Source organism: Hypomesus nipponensis, chromosome 25 (assembly GCF_054491055.1).
Source record: "Hypomesus nipponensis isolate SF chromosome 25, ASM5449105v1, whole genome shotgun sequence".
NCBI classification, from domain to species: Eukaryota; Metazoa; Chordata; class Actinopteri; order Osmeriformes; family Osmeridae; genus Hypomesus; species Hypomesus nipponensis.
Window position 1 is genome coordinate 1,026,294 of NC_140385.1, and position 18,843 is coordinate 1,045,136.

Below are 18,843 nucleotides of genomic sequence, written 5' to 3' on the forward strand. Positions count from 1 at the left end.
ATCAGATCCTGTATGTACCTGGGTCAGATCCTGTATCTACCTGGGTCAGATCCTGTATGTACCTGGGTCAGGTCCTGTATCTACCTGGGTCAGATCCTGTATGTAGCTGGGTCAGATCCTGTACCAACCTGGGTCAGATCCTGTATGTACCAGGGTCAGGTCCTGTATCTACCTGGGTCAGATCCTGTATGTACCTGGGTCAGATCCTGTATCTACCTGGGTCAGGTCCTGTATCTACCTGGGTCAGATCCTGTATGTACCTGGGTCAGGTCCTGTATGTACCTGAGTCAGATCCTGTATCTACCTGGGTCAGGTCCTGTATCTACCTGGGTCAGGTCCTGTATCTACCTGGGTCAGGTCCTGTATCTACCTGGGTCAGGTTCTGTATCTACCTGGGTCAGATCCTGTATGTACCTGGGTCAGGTCCTGTATGTACCTGGGTCTGAGAACATGACTGGACTCACAGCTCTCCAGGGGGTTCACTTGATATTAAATGTTTTAGTGAGTTATCAGTTGGTCTCTATGACAAGGGGCAGCTGCCACCTAGTGTCTGAAACAGGAACTACACACATGCTTCTTCACAGCAAGACCTTTTATCAGATCACCACTCTACAGGTGATGCTACAGGTGATGCTACAGGTGATGCTACAGCAACCAAACAAGCAGGAAAACACGACCAGACAAAATAAGCTGATACTTAATAAGCAACAAGACAGGTTTAAGTTATTACAGGTACAGTCTCCAACAGGCCTCTTCATCAGTGACATGTTTAGTAGTCTGTAAACAACAACAGGCCTCTTCATCAGTGACATGTTTACTAGTCTGTAAACAACAACAGCCACAATAACAACACACGTCTGAGTCACTACAGCTGGAAGCTGTTCAGGTCACAGTTCCAGTTAGAAAGTCCATCCTTGTCGTGGCTGTTAGATGTCATCTTACTGGCTGGCGTGTCTGTGAGTTAACAAGTAGAGAGGCTCTTTCCCACAGTTCTGACCAGCAGAAACACAGCGCTTCACCTCAAACTGACACATAGGGGTTGTTTGTGCCAGCGTGTGGTCAAACAGTGGAGTTTCGATGAACAACTTGGTACATCTTTTCCAACCTCCATCTTGCGGTAAGTTTGCATGCAAGCAGAGTGCTAGGACAGAAAGAGCGGAAATTACTCTGATCAGTACACCTTCTGTTCTCAAGAAGATGGTCTTAGAGGTGTGAAAGGGGGGGGGGGGCAGGTAGACAGAGGCAGAGAGAGTGGTTAACCACAGCTGAAAAACATACACTTAAGCATCATCTTTGAAAACATCTACTGAGTGGTGTGTGTGTGGTGTGTTGCTATGTGCATGTGTGTCTGTGTGTGTGTAGCCTATCTGTGACCTGAAGACAACATCCAATCAGAGGTGTAGGAAGGGGTGGGTCTGAGACAGAGAAGGGTTCTGATTGGTCATACTGGTGCAGAGTGGGGGGGGGGTGTCTGGTTTGGTGCCTGCAGCTCAGCCTGGTCTCACTGAGGAGTAGATGACATCAGGTACTGGGGGGAGGGGCTTCTCTGGAACACACACACACATATATACACACACACACATATACACACACACACATATATACACACACACACCACACACATACATACACAAGCAGGTTAGCAGAGGGTGATAGGGGAGGATGAGAGGAGGAGAGGATGATGATGAGAGGAGGAGAGGAGAGAGTGTGGAGGGTTGCGTACCTTTCTTCTTCTGTGTTCTGATGACCACCTGACCGTAGGTCACATCCCTGGGTCCAGCTGCAGCAGAGCCTGCAGCATCACACACACACACATATCACACACACACATCAAACACACATCTTCTACACACCTGAGCTGGAGAACTCACTATGGCTGCCTGTCATGATCATGAATCATGGTTACCTGTAGGTCTGTCTGTCTTCACAGCAGAATCAGAATGGGATTTATTTGCCATGAAAGTTTGCACAGACCCTAACCCTATACTAAGGATACATAAACTAGCAGTACTAAGTGGAATACAATAAAATAAAATATAAGTGGGCATAAAATAAAATATAAGTTGCCAATTTACAATATAAAATACAAATATTACAGGAATTGAATGTAGTGCAAAATGTAAATAGTTTTAAGACATGAAGTCATTAGTCAGTGTGAGCTCTTGGCCTTGTTGAGGACGCCAACAGCGGAAGGGAAGAAACTGTTTGTGTGGCGTGAGGTTTTGGTCCTAATGGAGCGCAGCCTTCTGCCGGAGGGGAGTGACTGAAACAGGGAGTGTCTGACTGGCTCTACTGAGGCCTCCTCTGACACACACATACATACACACACACACACACACACACACAGATACACAAACACACATGCACAGTCATACATACAGATTAAACCACCTGGCATACATGTATCCACACCTCCAGTAGATCAGAAATCTTCCTCCTAATTCCCACAATGCCCCTGGTCTGTAAGCCCCACCCACCTCTCTTCTTCTGTGGTGTGTGGTGTCTGAGGTTGATGTCAGAGTAGGTCACGTCACCACTGGCTCCTGCTGAACCTGACACAGGACAGAGATCAACTGGACTGGGAGGATATATGTGTGTGTTTGTTTGTATGTGTATGTCTCTCCTCCTGTGTGTGTCTAGCTCTCTCTACCTCTCTCTCCTCCTGTGTGTGTGTACCTCTCTCTACCTCTCTCTCCTCCTGTGTGTGTGTACCTCTCTCTACCTCTCTCTCTCCTCCTGTTTGTGTCTACCTCTCTCTACCTCTCTCTCCTCCTGTTTGTGTCTACCTCTCTCTACCTCTCTCTCCTCATGTTTGTGTCTACCTCTCTCTACCTCTCTCTCTCCTGCTGTGTGTGTCTACCTCTCTCTACCTCTCTCTCTCCTCCTGCTGGGTTCTGGATCCTGTCTGAGTCTGACGTCAGCGTAGGTCACATCTCTGGGAGCAGCTCCCTCCCCACCACCTGGAGGAACTCACACACACACACCACACATACACACCAGCATACACACACACACACACACACAAAGAGAGCAGAAAATACTGTTAACGTCTGTTTTGAAGGGTCTGTTGTTGATACACTGTCTCCATGAACACTGAGTCTCACCTTTACGCCTCTTCCAGAGGAGCAGCACCACCAGCAGAGAGACCAGAGGGACAGAGAGACCAGCCACCAGCAGAGAGACCAGCACAGGGAGGGAGGGGGAGGGGGGAGAGGGGGAGGGAGGAAGGGAAGGGAGGGCTTGAAGATGGAAATATCAACCATCAGATGTACTTGACAAGCAAACCAAAAAAAGAAAATGATCTCAATGATAATCGCATTATTATTCAGCTAACAGTTTCAATCATTCATCCAGTGACATCATATTTTAAAAGAAAGTCTCACCTCTCACAGCCAGCCAGCTCTCTGGAGATCCTCCCAGCTCAGAGTTGTTGCACCTGTACAACCCTGCATCAGATGTAGACACAGCAGGGATGGTCATCTCTCCTGCAGCCTCAGTCCTGACCAGAGATCCATCTTTGTAGAAGGCAGCTGTAAAGTTGGAGGATGGTTTTGTAGTAGCTTCCTTGTCTTTGTGTAGACAGCGTAGAGTCACAGCTTGTCCCTCGATCACAGGGAAGACAGGACTCTCCAGGATCACACCTTTTTCTACAACATAGGAGACAGATTAAATGATCTTGAATCCAATTAAACAACAGTAATTTATTGAGACCATGTGAACGTACCATGTACTGTGATGTTGACAGCATGGCTGTGTTCTCCTGAGCCAGACTCACACCAGTACACTCCACTGTCTGTTGGGTACACAGTACCGATGAAGCAGGAGGAGCCTCTCAGCTTCCCCCAGTCTGCTCCACACTCTGAAGACCTTCCTTCTGTGGTGGTCCTCCTCACCTTCCATCCAGCAGAGCTCCCCTGATCCTCACAGCTCAGGGAGACAGAGTCTAACTCAAAGAACTGAGATCTGCTGGGAAGGATGCTCAGAGAGACTGCAAGAGAGACTGCAAGAGAGACTGCAAGAGAGAGAGAGAGACAGAGAGAGAGAGAGAGAGAGAGATAGAGAGGGGATAGAATGAGTGAGCATTATACTTCATTCTAACAGGTTATGTATGTCAAGAACAAAAAATCTCTTCCTGAATGATGAAACTCACAGAGTAAAGTAGTACTGGAGAGAAGTGTGGTCTGCATCCTGGCTGCTGAAAGACTAACCCACTAGAGGAGAGTCTTATATACAACCCCCTCCTTCCTGTTAAAGAGGTAGAAAATTACGACTCTTTACCCGCCTACCCAGTAGCGGTTAGAACCAAAACTGTACTGTCCTGTAGCTAGTGGTACGTGACAGTGCCTCTACTGGCACAGGACAGTAGCTAGTGGTACATGACAGTGCCTCCGCTGGCACAGGACAGTAGCTAGTGGTACATGACAGTGCCTCCGCTGGCACAGGACAGTAGCTAGTGGTACATGACAGTGCCTCCGCTGGCACAGGACAGTAGCTAGTGGTACATGACAGTGCCTCCGCTGGCACAGGACAGTAGCTAGTGGTACGTGACAGCGCCTCCACTGGTACATGACAGTAGCTAGTGGTACAGGACAGTGCCTCCACTGGTACATGACAGTCACTGTTCTGTTGGTAGTGGTACGCAAGTGTCTTGTGGCAGTTGCATTGGGTGTCTTGCAGCTTTTGTTTACTGTCATGTCGATTAACTGCCCCGCGGCCATTTTAGAAAAGGCTATAAACTTTTATTTAAAAAAATAAGTTAAACTGTTCGTGCTAACAGACTCCATACCATAGGTTTGATGTCTCACTACAAGCTCACCATACAAAGTAGTCAATTTAGACATTATATTGCACATAGTGTAATGGTGTGACTGTAAAGCAGACTTGTACACACGAAATTAATTAGTAAGAAATTATTTTATTCAGAGAAACTGAATTTAAGCGTGCACATGAGCCACCGTTGTAGACTCTCCTACGTCTCTAATGCACATCCTTGTGTTGTTATCAGCGCCTCCTAGTGCCGTATATAATTAATAGTAATAACTGAAGTCAATGTATGTACATTACTACATTTGCATTTCGATACTTTTGAGTAAATATAGTTGTTAATAATAGTTCATTATTTTCATATGAAGAACCATGTCAATAAATGACATGACCCTATGATTGCAAATGTACTTTCTGGGTTTTATACATATTGGAAACTACAAACTCTTCTGGATACATATCTGTTTAAATCACTCACTCATTCATTAAATCATTTAAGATATCTTTATCACAACTGAAGTCACATTTTAAAGTCGACCTGTGTCAAAAAGTGATATGGGAGAAAATCATTCTGTTCGTAATGACGTTGTGAATGTAAATGTCAGTTTAAGTATAGGGTTAATAACTTCTCAGCAAGTGATTTCATTGATCAGTTGTTATGGGCTGTTGCAGCATTCAAAAGAGCAGGCAGACATTGCTTGAAAATCTTGCAAGCTGACATGTCCAAGTAATCATATACTTTTTGTACATTACAATGAAGTTTAGGGTGTTAACAATACAAAACATAAAAAATCTCAATTTTGACAGAAAACGATTTTCGATCTTTTATGGCTACAATGAGCGGCCGCGACATCCACGGGTTTCCGCAGGCCGCCACACATATTTAAAAAATAAAAGTTAATAGCCTGTTCTCCTATTCTAAAATGGCCGCGGGGCAGTTAGTCTCCATGACAGTAAACAAAAGCTGCAATACACCCAATGCAACTGCAATGAGAAACTTGCGTACCACTATCAACAGAACAGTAACTGTCCTGTACCAGTGGAGGTGATGTCACGTACCACTAGCTACTGTCCTGTGCCAGCGGAGGCACTGGCACGTACCACTAGCTCATAGATTTAATATAACTAGAGTAAGCTACTTTTGTCTTCCAAGATGGCGTCCCCATTCATTTCTATGAAAAGTGCTCAGTGGCGCAGTGAGGCAAGCGAGAGCGCGAGACTGGACACGGCCATCTTTCCACTTCCATGTCTTCCGGTCTAGCTTTAAAGTCCATATGGCAGGTTAACCACCACTGTTGATTAATGGGTACATAAAGCACTCAAGATATGTATATTATTCAAGAAATCTCAAAATGGTGTCTCAAAATAGTGTTTAAGACCAGTTTTTTTGTTAGCATTAGCATATTAGCGCAATTCGGTGATGACGTCACGTTGGGGAGTCGTGGAGGAGAGTAGCCTCAGTCTAGTACTAGAACTATGGCAACTGACCGAGATGAAGAAGAGGTGGCAAGAACCACTAATATGTACGATGGCCCGCAGCCGTATCATTTCGAACCAAATAGAAGAGAGAGGGCAAATGAGGAATTGCCTAGACCTGATGGCCGTCAAAGCCAATTAAATGGATGGTCCGAGGAGAATGAGTGGAGAGTTGGTGAAGTGTCCTGGTGAGTTAGCAACGCAGCAAGGAGCGCTGGATCTTGTCTATGGACAGCAGTGCATACAATAACAACATTTTTTTTTTTACTGTCAGTGAATAGCACCGAGTGAAAGTCAACGTTTTCTTTGTATCTACAGTAGTGACAGTTATCATGTCGTTAGTTTAGATAAGTAGCTGTAGATAAGCTCATTTACTAGTCCCATCAGTGAAATGCTCCCCCCCCCCCCCCCAAGTCAATCCCTAATTAAATATTTTCCCCGACGTTGTAAACACATTTCCGATTAGATATTCCACGTTTTGATTGTAGTTCAGTGTTTACTTCTAAGCGTTTACCTCTTCCTCCGGTGAAAATGTTTCTAATGTAGCCGTCGCTGCGTCTGTATCGCTGTGTTTGGCAGGTGCTTGTGTGGGTGCTGCCGTCCCATGGAAACTGTGGTGGAGAGCTTGTGCTGTAGGGAAGTTAGTGCGTTTTGGTCGCTGGTCGAGGGTCTCACACCGCAACCAGCAGATGTGACGTGCCTCACTCAGCATCCAGGATTTGAGGCATGCTGCCTGAATCCGTTTGTGCTGAAGATAGCATACACACATTTCAGGCAGGAACATGGTCCCCTTCAAGCCAGCACGCACGAGTATGTTAATTGTTTACTTTACCATTCTTTTTACACTTGAGTCCTATCAACCAGTTATAGGCGACTAGAGATGTGTTGCATAGACAATAAACATGCTACATCCAACATACTTATCCCTAGGCAATACAGGTACACTGCGTACAGGCAGGCTATACGCTGGGCGTATGGAGTTCTTGGCAGGCATATAAGGAAGCCTCTACCCTCCTGTCTGGTTTCAGCCATCAGGCAACAATTTCAGAGTGGTGACGAGACCTATCATGGCTTTCAATGGCCTTGTTTGGATGAACATGAATAAAAAACATATTGTTCAAGTTCAAAACTTTTATTGTCAGGTACACAGGCCAACACAGGGTTAGACTGTGCACTGAAATTCTTAGGACAAGACAACGCAAAGCAACCTGGCATTTCATGACGATATAAGTACTCAGAACAAATGTAACATGTATTGGCATGTACAACATGAATAAAAGTAAGTATTTTCAGGTAAAAGACACAAGACACAAATACATGCATGCATACATAGATATGGAGAGAGATATCAAAAGCACATAGCGCAGACCTTAGTGACCCAAAAATCTACTTGGATTTGCTGTAGCGTGACTGCTGGGCTAGATAGAGGCTGACGGCCACCTCCTTGGGAATGATTTGGCGATGGGGGCGGGTGCACAGGCTGACAAGTTAGCGCTAACTTCTTGAAGAGTCTTGGGTGAATTCATGTAGCTCTCCCGAAGGGCCTCCATTAAGGATGTAGCATAACCTGCAGACATAATAATAATGATAAAATACTGTATAAAGATCACTGATCACAGGTGTCTCGTGCGCCATGTCAAAATATGATAGAACTGCATGACACTGCTTACCGTATGAGGCCTTCTGTTGGATGGGACGCACTACAAAGGCACCTTTTCTTTCTCTGTACCATCGCTTCTTTGTGCTGTCTCTCGGTTTGCATTGAAGTTGTAATGTAGTGCCGCTAAGAGAAGCCTACAGAGTAACACATTTTAGAACACCTTTGAAGCAAAAATCCGGGGTATGTATGCTAAAATACGGCATTGTTATTCCATTGCACAGCACTGACCTGCTATACATGCCAAGGTATGAAAACCCAGTGTGCTTGGGCGCGAAGTGCAGGATGAGGGAGTGGAAGGCTTCTAGGGAGAAAGTCTGGTGCTGTGGAGACAGCTGTCTAACATCCTTCAGTAAGGAAGTCTTTGTGATGATGCTTTCCAGTTTTACTGCTCCCATTGAGCCTGCAAAGACCAAGATAGATAGGTAGGCAGACAGACAAATAGACATATAGATAGATATTTCTTTCAATGGAAACACACATAAGATTATCCTGCATAGGAATTAAAGAGCATGCACAATGCCACATACTGTGTACTATACCTGGTTCCAGCCACTCCTTATCACGTTGATCCCCCTCCAGAGGGGGATGAGCACAACTGGAGAAGGCAGGGGTGTCATGGTCGTGGATGTCTTGAATGTGATTAGTCAAGCTTCTCCATTTGGCCTCCATCACAGCTGGGTTGCCATCTGGGGTTGAGGCTGCAGTCCAGTAAAGGTGGTTGACTATGGCTGGCCTCCACAACTGTAGTTGGTCACACTGTCTGTCTTTAGAGGCTGTATCCAAGGCCTTCCCCAGACCTGGTTTAGAACAAATGGTATTAATTGAAATGCAATAACAAAAACTGCTTCAAGATTCCAACAATGGATACATACTTTTCCCAATGTGCCAGACATCAAAGTAATGCCTTGTTCCCTCAGGGCACAGCTCTTCTCTCACCCATTTGGCAACCTAAAGAGTAAAAGGCAAACTTTGTGTATGCTTGCACTGTCTGGCCCTCAGTGCATCAGCAAAAGCACAAAGGTCCAGCCTCAATGCAATTCAAAGATTTACATCTTTATTGAATTTACCTGGCGATGTCTGTCTGTGATGAGGGTTGACAAATGCAGGTCCTGCCTCCGCAGAAAGCCAATGCTGCGCTTGAGCCCTTCAAGCTCACACCAAAAGCTGTTGGGGACCTCTGAGCTCTGCAACATGACAAAAGTGTAAGTGTAGAATGCTGGTGGTGGTGAAGGAGGTGTGAAGGAACCGGAGGGTTGCTGGTCCAAGCATTATAATACACTATACACTAGTTAGGAAATACATAATAAAGCCCTATGCATGGTTGTACCAGTGGAAAAGTGCTACATAAGATGCAGTCCATTTACCAAATTGCAGAGTTCATGTATTTGTGTAATAACATCAGGCTTACCTGAACAAGCTGAACATCCACCACTTTGTTAATTCTGTCCTCTATCAAAGAGTACGAGCCGTACTTTGCACAGTGCCCGGGAGAATCTGACCTGGGGATAATAACAAATTTGAATGACCCAGGTTGTGTGTAAAATGAAGTAATACCATAGAATAAACTAATTCTGCATTACCTGCAGTCACCAGCAACAACTAGGCCTCCATCCATTGCCCTAAGGTCACTCAGATTCTTGGCCTGATCGTTCTGCCAGGCCTGAATGATGACAGGGATGGTGTAGCGGCGCTGATGCCGAAAGTAAGTGCTAACGCTGATGCACTGAAGGCCAAACAGGGTCATCATTCGCAATGTCTGGGAGGCCAAACATCCACTGAAATGAATTGCCCCACTGAGAAGGAGGTTGCAGGCTGGCATATTCCTGTGTAGGATCGGCTGGTTTTGCCAGAAACGCTGGTAGCCACACGATGCACAGACCTAGATATGTAAAAAAGAGAGTAATCAACAGTACATCAGGATTCAATATAGAATAACACAAGAAAATTCAAACTATTGACCAGTAGTGTATAACACTCCAATATGATGGCATCATAAACCCACAGACTAAGGCAAGCATGGTACATGTAAATTAACTGGGCAGAGGAATTTCAAATAGAAGCAACATCAGCACCAACCAAGCTAGCCATTATTGAAAAAAATATATATTAGACTGTTACAGCAACTAATGTGGATTGGAGGATGCACTGATCACTTGCAATAAACAATGTGGGCAGACTGTCAGGGCTATCCGATTTTAATAAGATATTCTGATATTCTAATCAGATATGGCCTGCTGTGTAAACAAAACCTTACCTGCTCTATTTTAATGAACGTTCCTGCCTGCTGCACAATTCTACTCTCAGACTTCTCACAACAGGCCGGACAGATGGCAAACAGGGCCATGAGTTCCTCTTTGCACACAATGAATTTATCAATGCCACTACAAGCAAAAAGAGGGGGGGGCATTCAAACTACTACAGATACATAAAAAATCAAATTCAAAGTTGGTCTATGTTGGTTTTAAATGATCTTACTTTTGGTGGGGGTCACAAGTTTGAGATAGCTCCTCCTCACACAAATCTTCTTCAGACATCTGGTCTTCTGGCACCCATGATGCCAGTCGTAAAGTATGACGTGTACAGCTAGTTGCAAGCGTGCAGGTCTCGGAGCCAGGGAAAAAAAGAGCCACTGCACCTACATCCACCGGGGCCGTTGCTTCAAGCCGAGGGGCGAGGGGTGGGGGCTTGCACTAGCTACAGGACAGTACAGTTTCGGTTCTAACCGCCTCTCCGCCTACCGTGGGCGGAGCTTGCTAAAATAATTATCTTATTACCTGTGGAAGTCCATATCTAAGATCCGGGTCAGTTCTGTGTCTTATTACATCCGAGATCAAATGGCACATCCAAGATGACAAGTTATGCTGGATTTTACAACAATATGGAATGTTAAAGAATGTTATGAGGACAACCTGTAAGGTTATGCTTGATTTTACAACGGCATGGAACGCGATATAGCCAATCACAATCAAGGATGGGAACAACAAGTTTTAGAAAGTAGGTTATAGTATCGTGCTGCACTAAAGGATAATGTCTATTCTAAAACTGGTTGTTCCCATCCTTGATTGTGATTGGCTATATCGCGTTCCATGCCGTTGTAAAATCCAGCATAACCTTACAGGTTGTCCTCATAACATTCTAACATTCCATATTACTGCGCATCGAATATTTCAAATAAAAAAACACTGCAAAGGTTTAGGTATATCTGGCTGTTGCGTGGCAACAATCTATGTATGAACTATACTTTGTAGTGGCGGAAGAATTACGGTTTATTATTAAACTATTTTGTTTCTAATTGTTTTTATTTATGAAACCATATCAAATATTTGTAGTAGGCCTAACAGTTTTAGAAAAGCAATAAGCCCCGCGAGTCCGTGTTTTGCGCTGATTTTAGAACAGGTAAAGACTCGCGGGGCTTATTGCTTAATCACGCACTTGGCCCTACTTGATTAATTCTAAAAGCTCTGAAAATTGTCCTTGCACCGTCCGCAACAGGTTGCTGTCGTAAAAACGGAAGCCACGATCTAATCATTGTTTACATAAAATAATCCTGTTCCTAAGCACCCTATCGGTGAGCTAGTCGTCATACAGTCAAATATTGAAAGCGAAAATAGTTTTTGTACAACGAACTTCAAGCGGAATGTCAGCATTACTAGCAAGTATGTTAAAGAAACAAATTAAATAAAAACATGGTAACGATGTAGGCCTACGTAGCCTATATTGTATAGGCCTATAACAATATTTTAAAACCGATCTTTGTAAATAGGCTATTTCCTTGTTCTTAGCGTTATGTGCATATTATTATTTGCTCGGCAGTAGAGTTGTTACCCTTGTGTTTCGTTTTCATGTTAACTTTCAGAATACAAAAGATGGATCGAGGTCAGCTTTGGCAGTGTCTGCTGTTCATCAAAACCAAGTGGGATTTCAATCGTTATCATAATTCTGTCATTCTACAACAGAGCAGCTGTCCACGGAGGTGAGGCGAGAACGAACGACGCCAAAACACATGAAATAAACAGTTTTGTATGTGTTCTTTTTGTAGACTGACTATAAATAAATAATTAACACGTAGGCCAAGAAATGTTTGACATTAATAAGCATATAAATGCAGTAATTTCTTATACAAAGACGTAGTGTGTGTGTGTGGGGGTGGGGGGGGGGGGGGGGGGGGGGGCTGTGCCGCGGGGGTGGATTTTCAAGTTACATAAAGTTAAATTCTCTTGCTGTCAGCAGGGGGTGCTGCAGCACCCTCAGCACCCCTAGTTCCCGCGGCCATGTACCAGGGACGGACTGGGAGTAAAAATAGGCCCTGGACTTTGATCCAGACCGGTGTTGCACAAAACACTGTGACCCATCAGAAACTGAAGTTTAACTCCTTTATTAAGTAGTTAGAGTGGGGTCACATATTCTGACAACTTACCCAATGTTATATGTAGTTCTTTCTTTTCATTACAGTAGAATATGATTATTTGAAGTTTTAAATGTAGGTCTAGTGTAAGGTTTTAGGTAGGTTATTATAAATGTAACCCGTTCTTGCAGTCACAAAGAAATTAATGTTTAGAAACATTTCAGATAAAATGTACCTAAATATATTTTATTTACCTTCAGATAAACATATGTTACTACCGCATATAATCATGTGGTCACAGTTTCTTAAGGGTCACAGCTTTCGGTTAACACCGGCCCACCAGAACCGGCCCCGTATACCCAACCACAGTTGCCCTGCCAATGCATGCATGCCTGGTTTTCAATCCTTATATAAGGTTTGTTTGAGTTCATGTAGCGCCGGCGCCACCGACAGCTAGCTTTCGATCTGTCAGTGTCACTGGCGTGTGTAAGCGACACAAAGGGGGCGGGGCTAAGGGCTGCATAGACGTTCATTTGGAAAAGACCAGTGGTTCTCAAACCTGTCCTCAAGTACCACCTGTCCTGCATGTTCTAGATGTTTCCCTGCTCCAACACACCTGATTCAAATAAATGGGTCGTTATCTAGCTCTGTAAAAGTTGTTGTTGCTCCATGGTTAACTATGCTTACTTACCATGTCGATGTACATAGCTTTACTTTGAGATTTTCTGTGCATTAGGGCCTCAGCTGATTGGTTCACCTGACCCCATCGTTGCTGTAGAGGGTGGTGATGTCATCCTGCCGTGTTCCCTGGAACCTCCCATCGATGTTGAAGATGCGCTGTGGTCCAGACCTGACCTGAGTTACAAGTATATACACGTTCTCCAAGATGGCCGTCACGTGTTGAACCTGAAGAACCCGTCCTACAGAAATAGGACGGCGCTGTTTAAAGAGGAGCTGAAGAAGGGCAACGTCTCCCTGAAACTGTCCAGAGTGAAGCTGGAGGATAAGGGGAACTACACCTGTCTTGTTTCTCATTTTTCTCAGCTGAAAACTGTCTGTCAACTCATTGTTGGTAAGTGTTGTAAAGCTGTATTATTAATAACAAAAAAAACATGAATCTATTTCTATACCATATACAAATGTTTTTACACTTGCTGTCAAAGCTAATAATTACATAAGACTTTGAATTATGTAAACGGAATAATCAACTTTTATTAATCAATAAATACATTTAAATAATGAATTTCTACTAGTAAACAGTCAGGAGCAGCAGGTCCATGAACTGCAAAGTGTCTGTAGTTGTTACAAATTGTGATATAAACTTGAAACATGTTAAACAAATAACCATTGTTGCCATCTGTAGAATAGCATAGGGTACTTGGAATCTATTCTGCTTAGAAAAACAAACCTGACCCTTCCACATGTCTGCAGTTGCAGCATCTCAGCCAATACTTCCATCCATGAAGCTAATGGCGCGGGGGTGGTTCTCAAGTGTGAGTCTGGAGGCTGGCACCCAGAACCTGAGCTGGAGTGGAGGGACAGTGAGGGACACCCCCTCCCTGCTGATGTCACACAGACAGACAGACACCCTGACCCCGGCCCTCACCAACGCTACACTGTGAGAAGCAACGTAACTATACAGAAGACAGACACCAACAGGTTCACCTGCAGGGTTCATCTGCAGGGACTCAACCAGACCAGGGAGACAGAGATCCATGTTCCTGGTGAGGTTCTTAATCATTTATTTAAGTCAATAATTCACAAGCAATTTAATCATTATTTTGTAAACAGCTGAAAAATGATGTCACTGGATCTGCTAGGGTTGACTATGCACTTTCCTTTCTGAATTCATTTTTAACTTTCTTTTGACACTATAACTTAAATTCATTTTTTTCTTGATCCTTTTAAATTGTCTCATGTGTACACTTTTATCTTTTAGGAGATTTATTCCAGATGGCAGAATCTTCCTCTGATACAGCACGGAATGCTGCTTTAATTGGCTGTGCTGTTGTTTTGGCTGGGCTTGTACTGACAGTATTGGTCTGTTACAAGAAACACACTATCCCATACAGCAATGGTAAGACTCACTCACATACTTGTTTGTGCCCATGATTAAATGTGTGTGTACCTCATTGTGTGTGTGTGTGTGTGTGTGTACCTCAGTGTGTGTGTGTCTGAGTCTGACATGGTACTTTTTACTGTCTCCTTGCAGGTAGTCAGTTTTCCACTGCAACAAAAGCCAGCAGTGCTGCTCCCCCGAAAGTGCCAGAGATCAGAGCTGCTCAACAACCAGCAGGAGAAATGTGCAGCCCACTGATGCCAGGTGAGATAGCTGTTTGTAGTATTTGGGCTGTCAACCACCCATTATCCACAACCACTCATTATTACATATTTATGTTTGGGTGGATGTACTTCTCATGATCATTATTCCACAGATATAAAACAAGAAGAAGTCCATAAACACCAGGAAGGAAGAGAAGCAGAGGAACATCGAACCAACCATCAACAGCAGTCGTGTGTCACTGGTAAGTGTGTGTTGAGGGAAACTGATGTTTGTGTGTGTGTGTGTGTGTAACTGTTCTACCTCCTGTGTCCTTGTAGATCTGTGTTCCACAGTCCCTACAGAAGTCGTCGACCTTGAGGCTCAAGAGATTATCACACCTCCCTCACATGTAAGTTCAGCGTCTGTTGAAGAAGGAATGTTTCAGTCAGTGTGAGTGTGTGTTGTGGAAACTCCAGACTGTCAGGAAGACAGAGCCGCCTTCCGTGTCACAAACCAGAGAAGAAGACAAGGGGCGTGTCCTCGAGGGAGCAGCATGTTCCTGCCGTTCCAGCAAACTGCAGTCCTAGGGCCGCATTTCTAGGACCATAGTTTTTTATGACAGCGTTGAGCAGGGTGATGCTGCAATACTATGGCGTCATATTTGTTAAACTACCGCAGGCTACCGTTTCAGGACTGCAGCTCTAAGAACGCGAGTAATATTTGAGTGTAATAAACCTTTTAAAACCATGTTGTACAATAACGGAACACTGCTCTGTCTTACAGACCGACCGTCCGAGTCCGATGGGTACGGGAATACCCCGGTTAGTTCCCTTGACCGAGGAAAACGTTCCGTTCATTTCTTCCCTCCTGTGTTTTTTCACACCGCCGACAAAGGGAAGAATTCGGGTTCAGTTTTTTTCCGACTTGAACTGTGTATTATTTTCACAATAAATGTGTTTCTTTGATCATGTCAACACCCACCGCGAGCCTTTGCGACGCTTTGTACCGAGCCACCGTAGCTGAGGAGATCCGCGAGAAGGGCCCGGCACGCGTCCAGAGTCACCGCCGCCGTACCCCGATCCCCGTTACTGGCCCGCCTTGGGAGCAGCGACGGGCACCCCCCCGACAGAGACCCCCGCCCGAGGGCACGAGGCGACCCCGAACGAGAGCAACCGCGAGACGGGCCGCGTGCTACGCTTAGCCCGACCAACCCAGACCTTAGAGCCAATCCTTATCCCCAAGTTACGGATCGAATATGCGAGGTGAACCCGACGGCTCCCTCTTACTGTTGTGTGCGTCTCAGCTGGTTCACCACGTGGTTGTCACAGTGTGTGTGTGTGCAGGGCTTGAAATGAACTTTTTTCTTTAGTAGCACTGGTGCTCCCAACTTTAAAAAGTTAGGAGCACCAGCAAAAATGTAGGCATAGCCATCAAAGATTTTCATACAAGTCTTGACAGCTCTTCAAATTTGGAGTGCGAGTTAGCTCCGTGTCACGTGACAACAGTGTGCAGTGACATGGAGTCATTGACAGGTAATATTAACCAATCTAAAATTCATGAAAGTTTTGAACATGAAGATGAAGTTTAGTTGGTTATGTAAGGTAGGATAGAAGGGTGGACCAGTCACTCACTGTATCAGCTCACGGCAGGCACATACTGTGCAGGAGGCTAAGCAGCAAGCGTTTTGTGAAGACATTTAAACAGGTTGCAACATAACCATTATTTGCACTCGCACGAATGCCCAGAAATATATTTTGTGGTTGCACAGATACAATTTCTTGAGCATATGCGAACAAAATGGTAGCAATTTCCAGTCCTGGTGTGTGTGTGTGTGTGATCATGAGTATCATATTGCCGACAGACTCCCTTCATTGTCCTGTATCTCTACAGGTTTTCCCACAGGTCAAACACAAGTTCCTGGAGACCCTGAAGATGGTTATGAGTGACATCATATCATCCTCACCTGTAAGTGTTGTGCCTTGAAAGAGCAACGTATGGGTGGATTTGAACATGTTGTGAGGCTCATACTGTACTGTCTGTTGACCCACAGATGGAAAAAGGAGAGAGAGAGAGAAAAGAGGAGAGGATAGAAAACATGAAGAATACATCGTTATCAAGTAAGGCATGCATGTTTGTGCCTTTGTGACAGGTGTGTAATTATTGTTGTTGTGTCACAATAATAATAATACTGTCTCATTAGTAGGTATGGAGCATGGTCACCTGGGATACGCTGCCTGCCAACAGGAGGCCGCTTGACTGGAGCTGGGATGTTGACATTGCAGCAGTGTGAGGACCCTGAGACGACAGAGATTGGTAACAGTCTTTAGTGAATAAACTGGCAATAAACAGAACATGCAGATAACAGGTTGCAGACCAGAGAGAGACTCGGGCTGGCAGTCCTCAGGAAAACCAGATCCAGGCACATGTCAGCATGGTCAGTAGCTCCTCATCATGTAGGTCCTCATCGGTCGTCAGCAGAGCCATCAGTCAGAGGCAACAGGTTGGCACCAGTGGCTTAGACGGGGGACGGGGGGAAGGGGGGCGTGGCCACCCTGATAAACATGCTGTCCCCCCCACTGTCCCCCCTCCCTCGTGGGTCACATATCGTCTTGCCATCTGGATTTTTTTCATCAATGGAAAAAGGGAATTCAACTTGACATAGGCTACTGGGAGTTATCTTATGACTGTATGACCAATCAACTTTTCGGTTGTCAGGCCAGGCATGTCTGTGAAAACATGTATCTCCACTGAAGTAGTGGATCAAAACCTTCCGGCATGAAAATACACTAATCTCCACACTCCAACCCTGGAAAAACAATTCAAGCAAAGCCAGCCTCTGTAGAAATGAACTGTTTTATATTTATTTACCAAATGTATTTGTACTTGCTTAATTACACCACACAGTAGAAATGTACCGAATCAAACGACCGCTACTACTGCGCGCTGCGTCCATGACGACACTGCTTATACGCAACACGCCTGCTCCGCGCCACAAGTAGTTTCGGCGGTCTAACACCCCACCCTGAAAATGATCCTTTGGGAAACTGGCCAAGTTTGGCGTGCTACAATGGTATATCTGTTGGATGTAGCTGAACAGTTTGCGACGTGCCCATTCCCATGCTTCCTTAGATCAGACTGAAGTGTCCTCTGAAAGAATAACAATGATATTGTCCTTGACTAACACAGAAATGTATGAAATACTGTTCACAATCCTTGCGGAGCCCACAATTGAGGCTGCAGCCAGGGTTATACTGTATCTCTCTAAGATGTGTGCAGCAAGTTACACTGGATAAATAAAAGTGTGCAAAAATTAATACGTAAACAAATAAAATAATATACAAATAAATAAATGTACAAATGTGTACTGTAGGCCTATATCAAATACATACACAAATAAATTTAACGTTTACAAATGTTATGTCTCATTTAATTTGTTTATTGATGGTGACAATGAAACAATTGTTCATTTAAACATTTTATCATGGCATATTACTTTTATGTAAGCATTACATTCCTTAGTTATTTATGTAAGCCTATATATATATTTTTGTTTTGTTTTGTCCCATAAAAACCGCCATATGAAATGCTCATACAGAAACATTAAATGCATTCACACACCCGTATGAAACGCTCATAGATGCAGGTGACATGGCAATATCAGCTAAACGATCTTCACTAGTCTTATTGATCATTGTTCAGCACCAATACAGCGCGATAGACCCACATCAGCCTCCTGATTATTGAATCAGCATCAAGGACAGAGCTGCCGCAACTGTGAAATAACACGATCAATGGTGGGACAGGGAAAAAAAATCCTGACAATAAGATGTATTCCAGATAATAGGCAATTTGACTGGGGTTGTTCAAAACTATAATCATTCTTCGTGGCTGGTAAGCTATTGAATTCATGTAAAATGTTAACATTTACTTGCAAATTGTTTAATGACACTCTTTACATCGAGGTTGCAGGCCAGTTTATTCTGTAGGGTCAGCCTAAGACGCAGTCCCAAAGCAGGGTAGGGCCACAGCCCCAGGACGGGCCACAGCCCCAGGACGGGCCACAGCCCCAGGACGGGCCACAGCCCCAGGACGGGCCACAGCCCCAGGACGGGCCACAGCCCCAGGACGGGACACAGCCCCAGGACGGGCCACAGCCCCAGGACGGGCCACAGCCCCAGGACGGGCCACAGCCCCAGGACGGGCCACAGCCCCAGGACGGGCCACAGCCCCAGGACGGGACACAGCCCCAGGACGGGACACAGCCCCAGGACACAGCCCCAGAGTAGGGCGGCCATCAACCACATATCGAGACTCAAGTTTACATGTTTTTATCTA

At 44.8% G+C, this 18,843-nt stretch overlaps 3 protein-coding genes and 2 long non-coding RNA genes across 5 annotated transcripts; 2 read left to right on the forward strand and 3 right to left on the reverse strand.

Moving 5' to 3' along the window:
• Positions 1-1,410: 1,410 nt before the first annotated feature.
• On the reverse strand, positions 1,411-2,554 carry LOC146221597 (uncharacterized). The gene is made up of 3 exons (XR_014746703.1): positions 2,478-2,554; positions 1,724-2,304; positions 1,411-1,546 (listed from the first exon to the last, which is right to left on the reverse strand). It is a non-coding gene; the product is annotated as an uncharacterized LOC146221597 (long non-coding RNA).
• A 552-nt stretch (positions 2,555-3,106) lies between these two features.
• On the reverse strand, positions 3,107-6,993 carry LOC146221598 (low affinity immunoglobulin gamma Fc region receptor III-like). The gene is made up of 5 exons (XM_084692053.1): positions 6,755-6,993; positions 4,151-4,245; positions 3,725-4,012; positions 3,384-3,647; positions 3,107-3,114 (listed from the first exon to the last, which is right to left on the reverse strand). Exons 2-5 carry the CDS (start codon positions 4,185-4,187, stop codon positions 3,107-3,109), a joined length of 597 nt encoding a protein of 198 aa, XP_084548179.1. The 5' UTR covers positions 4,188-4,245; positions 6,755-6,993.
• LOC146221599 (CD276 antigen-like) lies at positions 6,386-17,922 on the forward strand. The gene is made up of 10 exons (XM_084692054.1): positions 6,386-6,428; positions 12,982-13,313; positions 13,609-13,969; positions 14,185-14,322; positions 14,458-14,568; positions 14,681-14,770; positions 14,847-14,917; positions 16,399-16,473; positions 16,559-16,625; positions 16,709-17,922. Exons 1-10 carry the CDS (start codon positions 6,401-6,403, stop codon positions 16,762-16,764), a joined length of 1,329 nt encoding a protein of 442 aa, XP_084548180.1. The 5' UTR covers positions 6,386-6,400; the 3' UTR covers positions 16,765-17,922.
• On the reverse strand, positions 7,455-10,817 carry LOC146221600 (uncharacterized). The gene is made up of 10 exons (XM_084691059.1): positions 10,376-10,817; positions 10,155-10,281; positions 9,481-9,779; positions 9,309-9,399; positions 8,968-9,084; positions 8,773-8,848; positions 8,440-8,697; positions 8,129-8,300; positions 7,911-8,034; positions 7,455-7,807 (listed from the first exon to the last, which is right to left on the reverse strand). The coding sequence occupies exons 1-9, from the start codon at positions 10,432-10,434 to the stop codon at positions 7,941-7,943; spliced, it is 1,293 nt and encodes a 430-aa protein (XP_084547185.1). The 5' UTR covers positions 10,435-10,817; the 3' UTR covers positions 7,455-7,807; positions 7,911-7,940.
• Positions 11,388-11,969, forward strand: LOC146221601 (uncharacterized). The gene is made up of 2 exons (XR_014746697.1): positions 11,388-11,556; positions 11,757-11,969. It is a non-coding gene; the product is annotated as an uncharacterized LOC146221601 (long non-coding RNA).
• Positions 17,923-18,843: the final 921 nt, after the last annotated feature.

Excerpts from the sequence above, each read along its gene's own strand:
- LOC146221598 (XM_084692053.1), bottom strand. The coding sequence starts at position 4,187 with ATGCAGACCACACTTCTCTCCAGTACTACTTTACTCT. Across the intron at positions 4,013-4,150 it reads CTCCAGTACTACTTTACTCT|TCTCTCTTGCAGTCTCTCTT; the intron begins GTGAGTTTCATC and ends TCTCTCTTGCAG. Across the intron at positions 3,648-3,724 it reads TGTCAACATCACAGTACATG|AAAAAGGTGTGATCCTGGAG; the intron begins GTACGTTCACAT and ends CCTATGTTGTAG.
- LOC146221599 (XM_084692054.1), top strand. The coding sequence starts at position 6,401 with ATGAGTGGAGAGTTGGTGAAGTGTCCTG. Across the intron at positions 14,918-16,398 it reads TTATCACACCTCCCTCACAT|GTTTTCCCACAGGTCAAACA; the intron begins GTAAGTTCAGCG and ends GTATCTCTACAG. Across the intron at positions 16,626-16,708 it reads GAAGAATACATCGTTATCAA|TAGGTATGGAGCATGGTCAC; the intron begins GTAAGGCATGCA and ends CTGTCTCATTAG.
- LOC146221600 (XM_084691059.1), bottom strand. The coding sequence starts at position 10,434 with ATGTCTGAAGAAGATTTGTGTGAGGAGGAGCTATCTCAAACTTGTGAC. Across the intron at positions 9,085-9,308 it reads TGGATGTTCAGCTTGTTCAG|AGCTCAGAGGTCCCCAACAG; the intron begins GTAAGCCTGATG and ends GTCATGTTGCAG. Across the intron at positions 8,698-8,772 it reads TGTCTGGCACATTGGGAAAA|GTCTGGGGAAGGCCTTGGAT; the intron begins GTATGTATCCAT and ends GTTCTAAACCAG.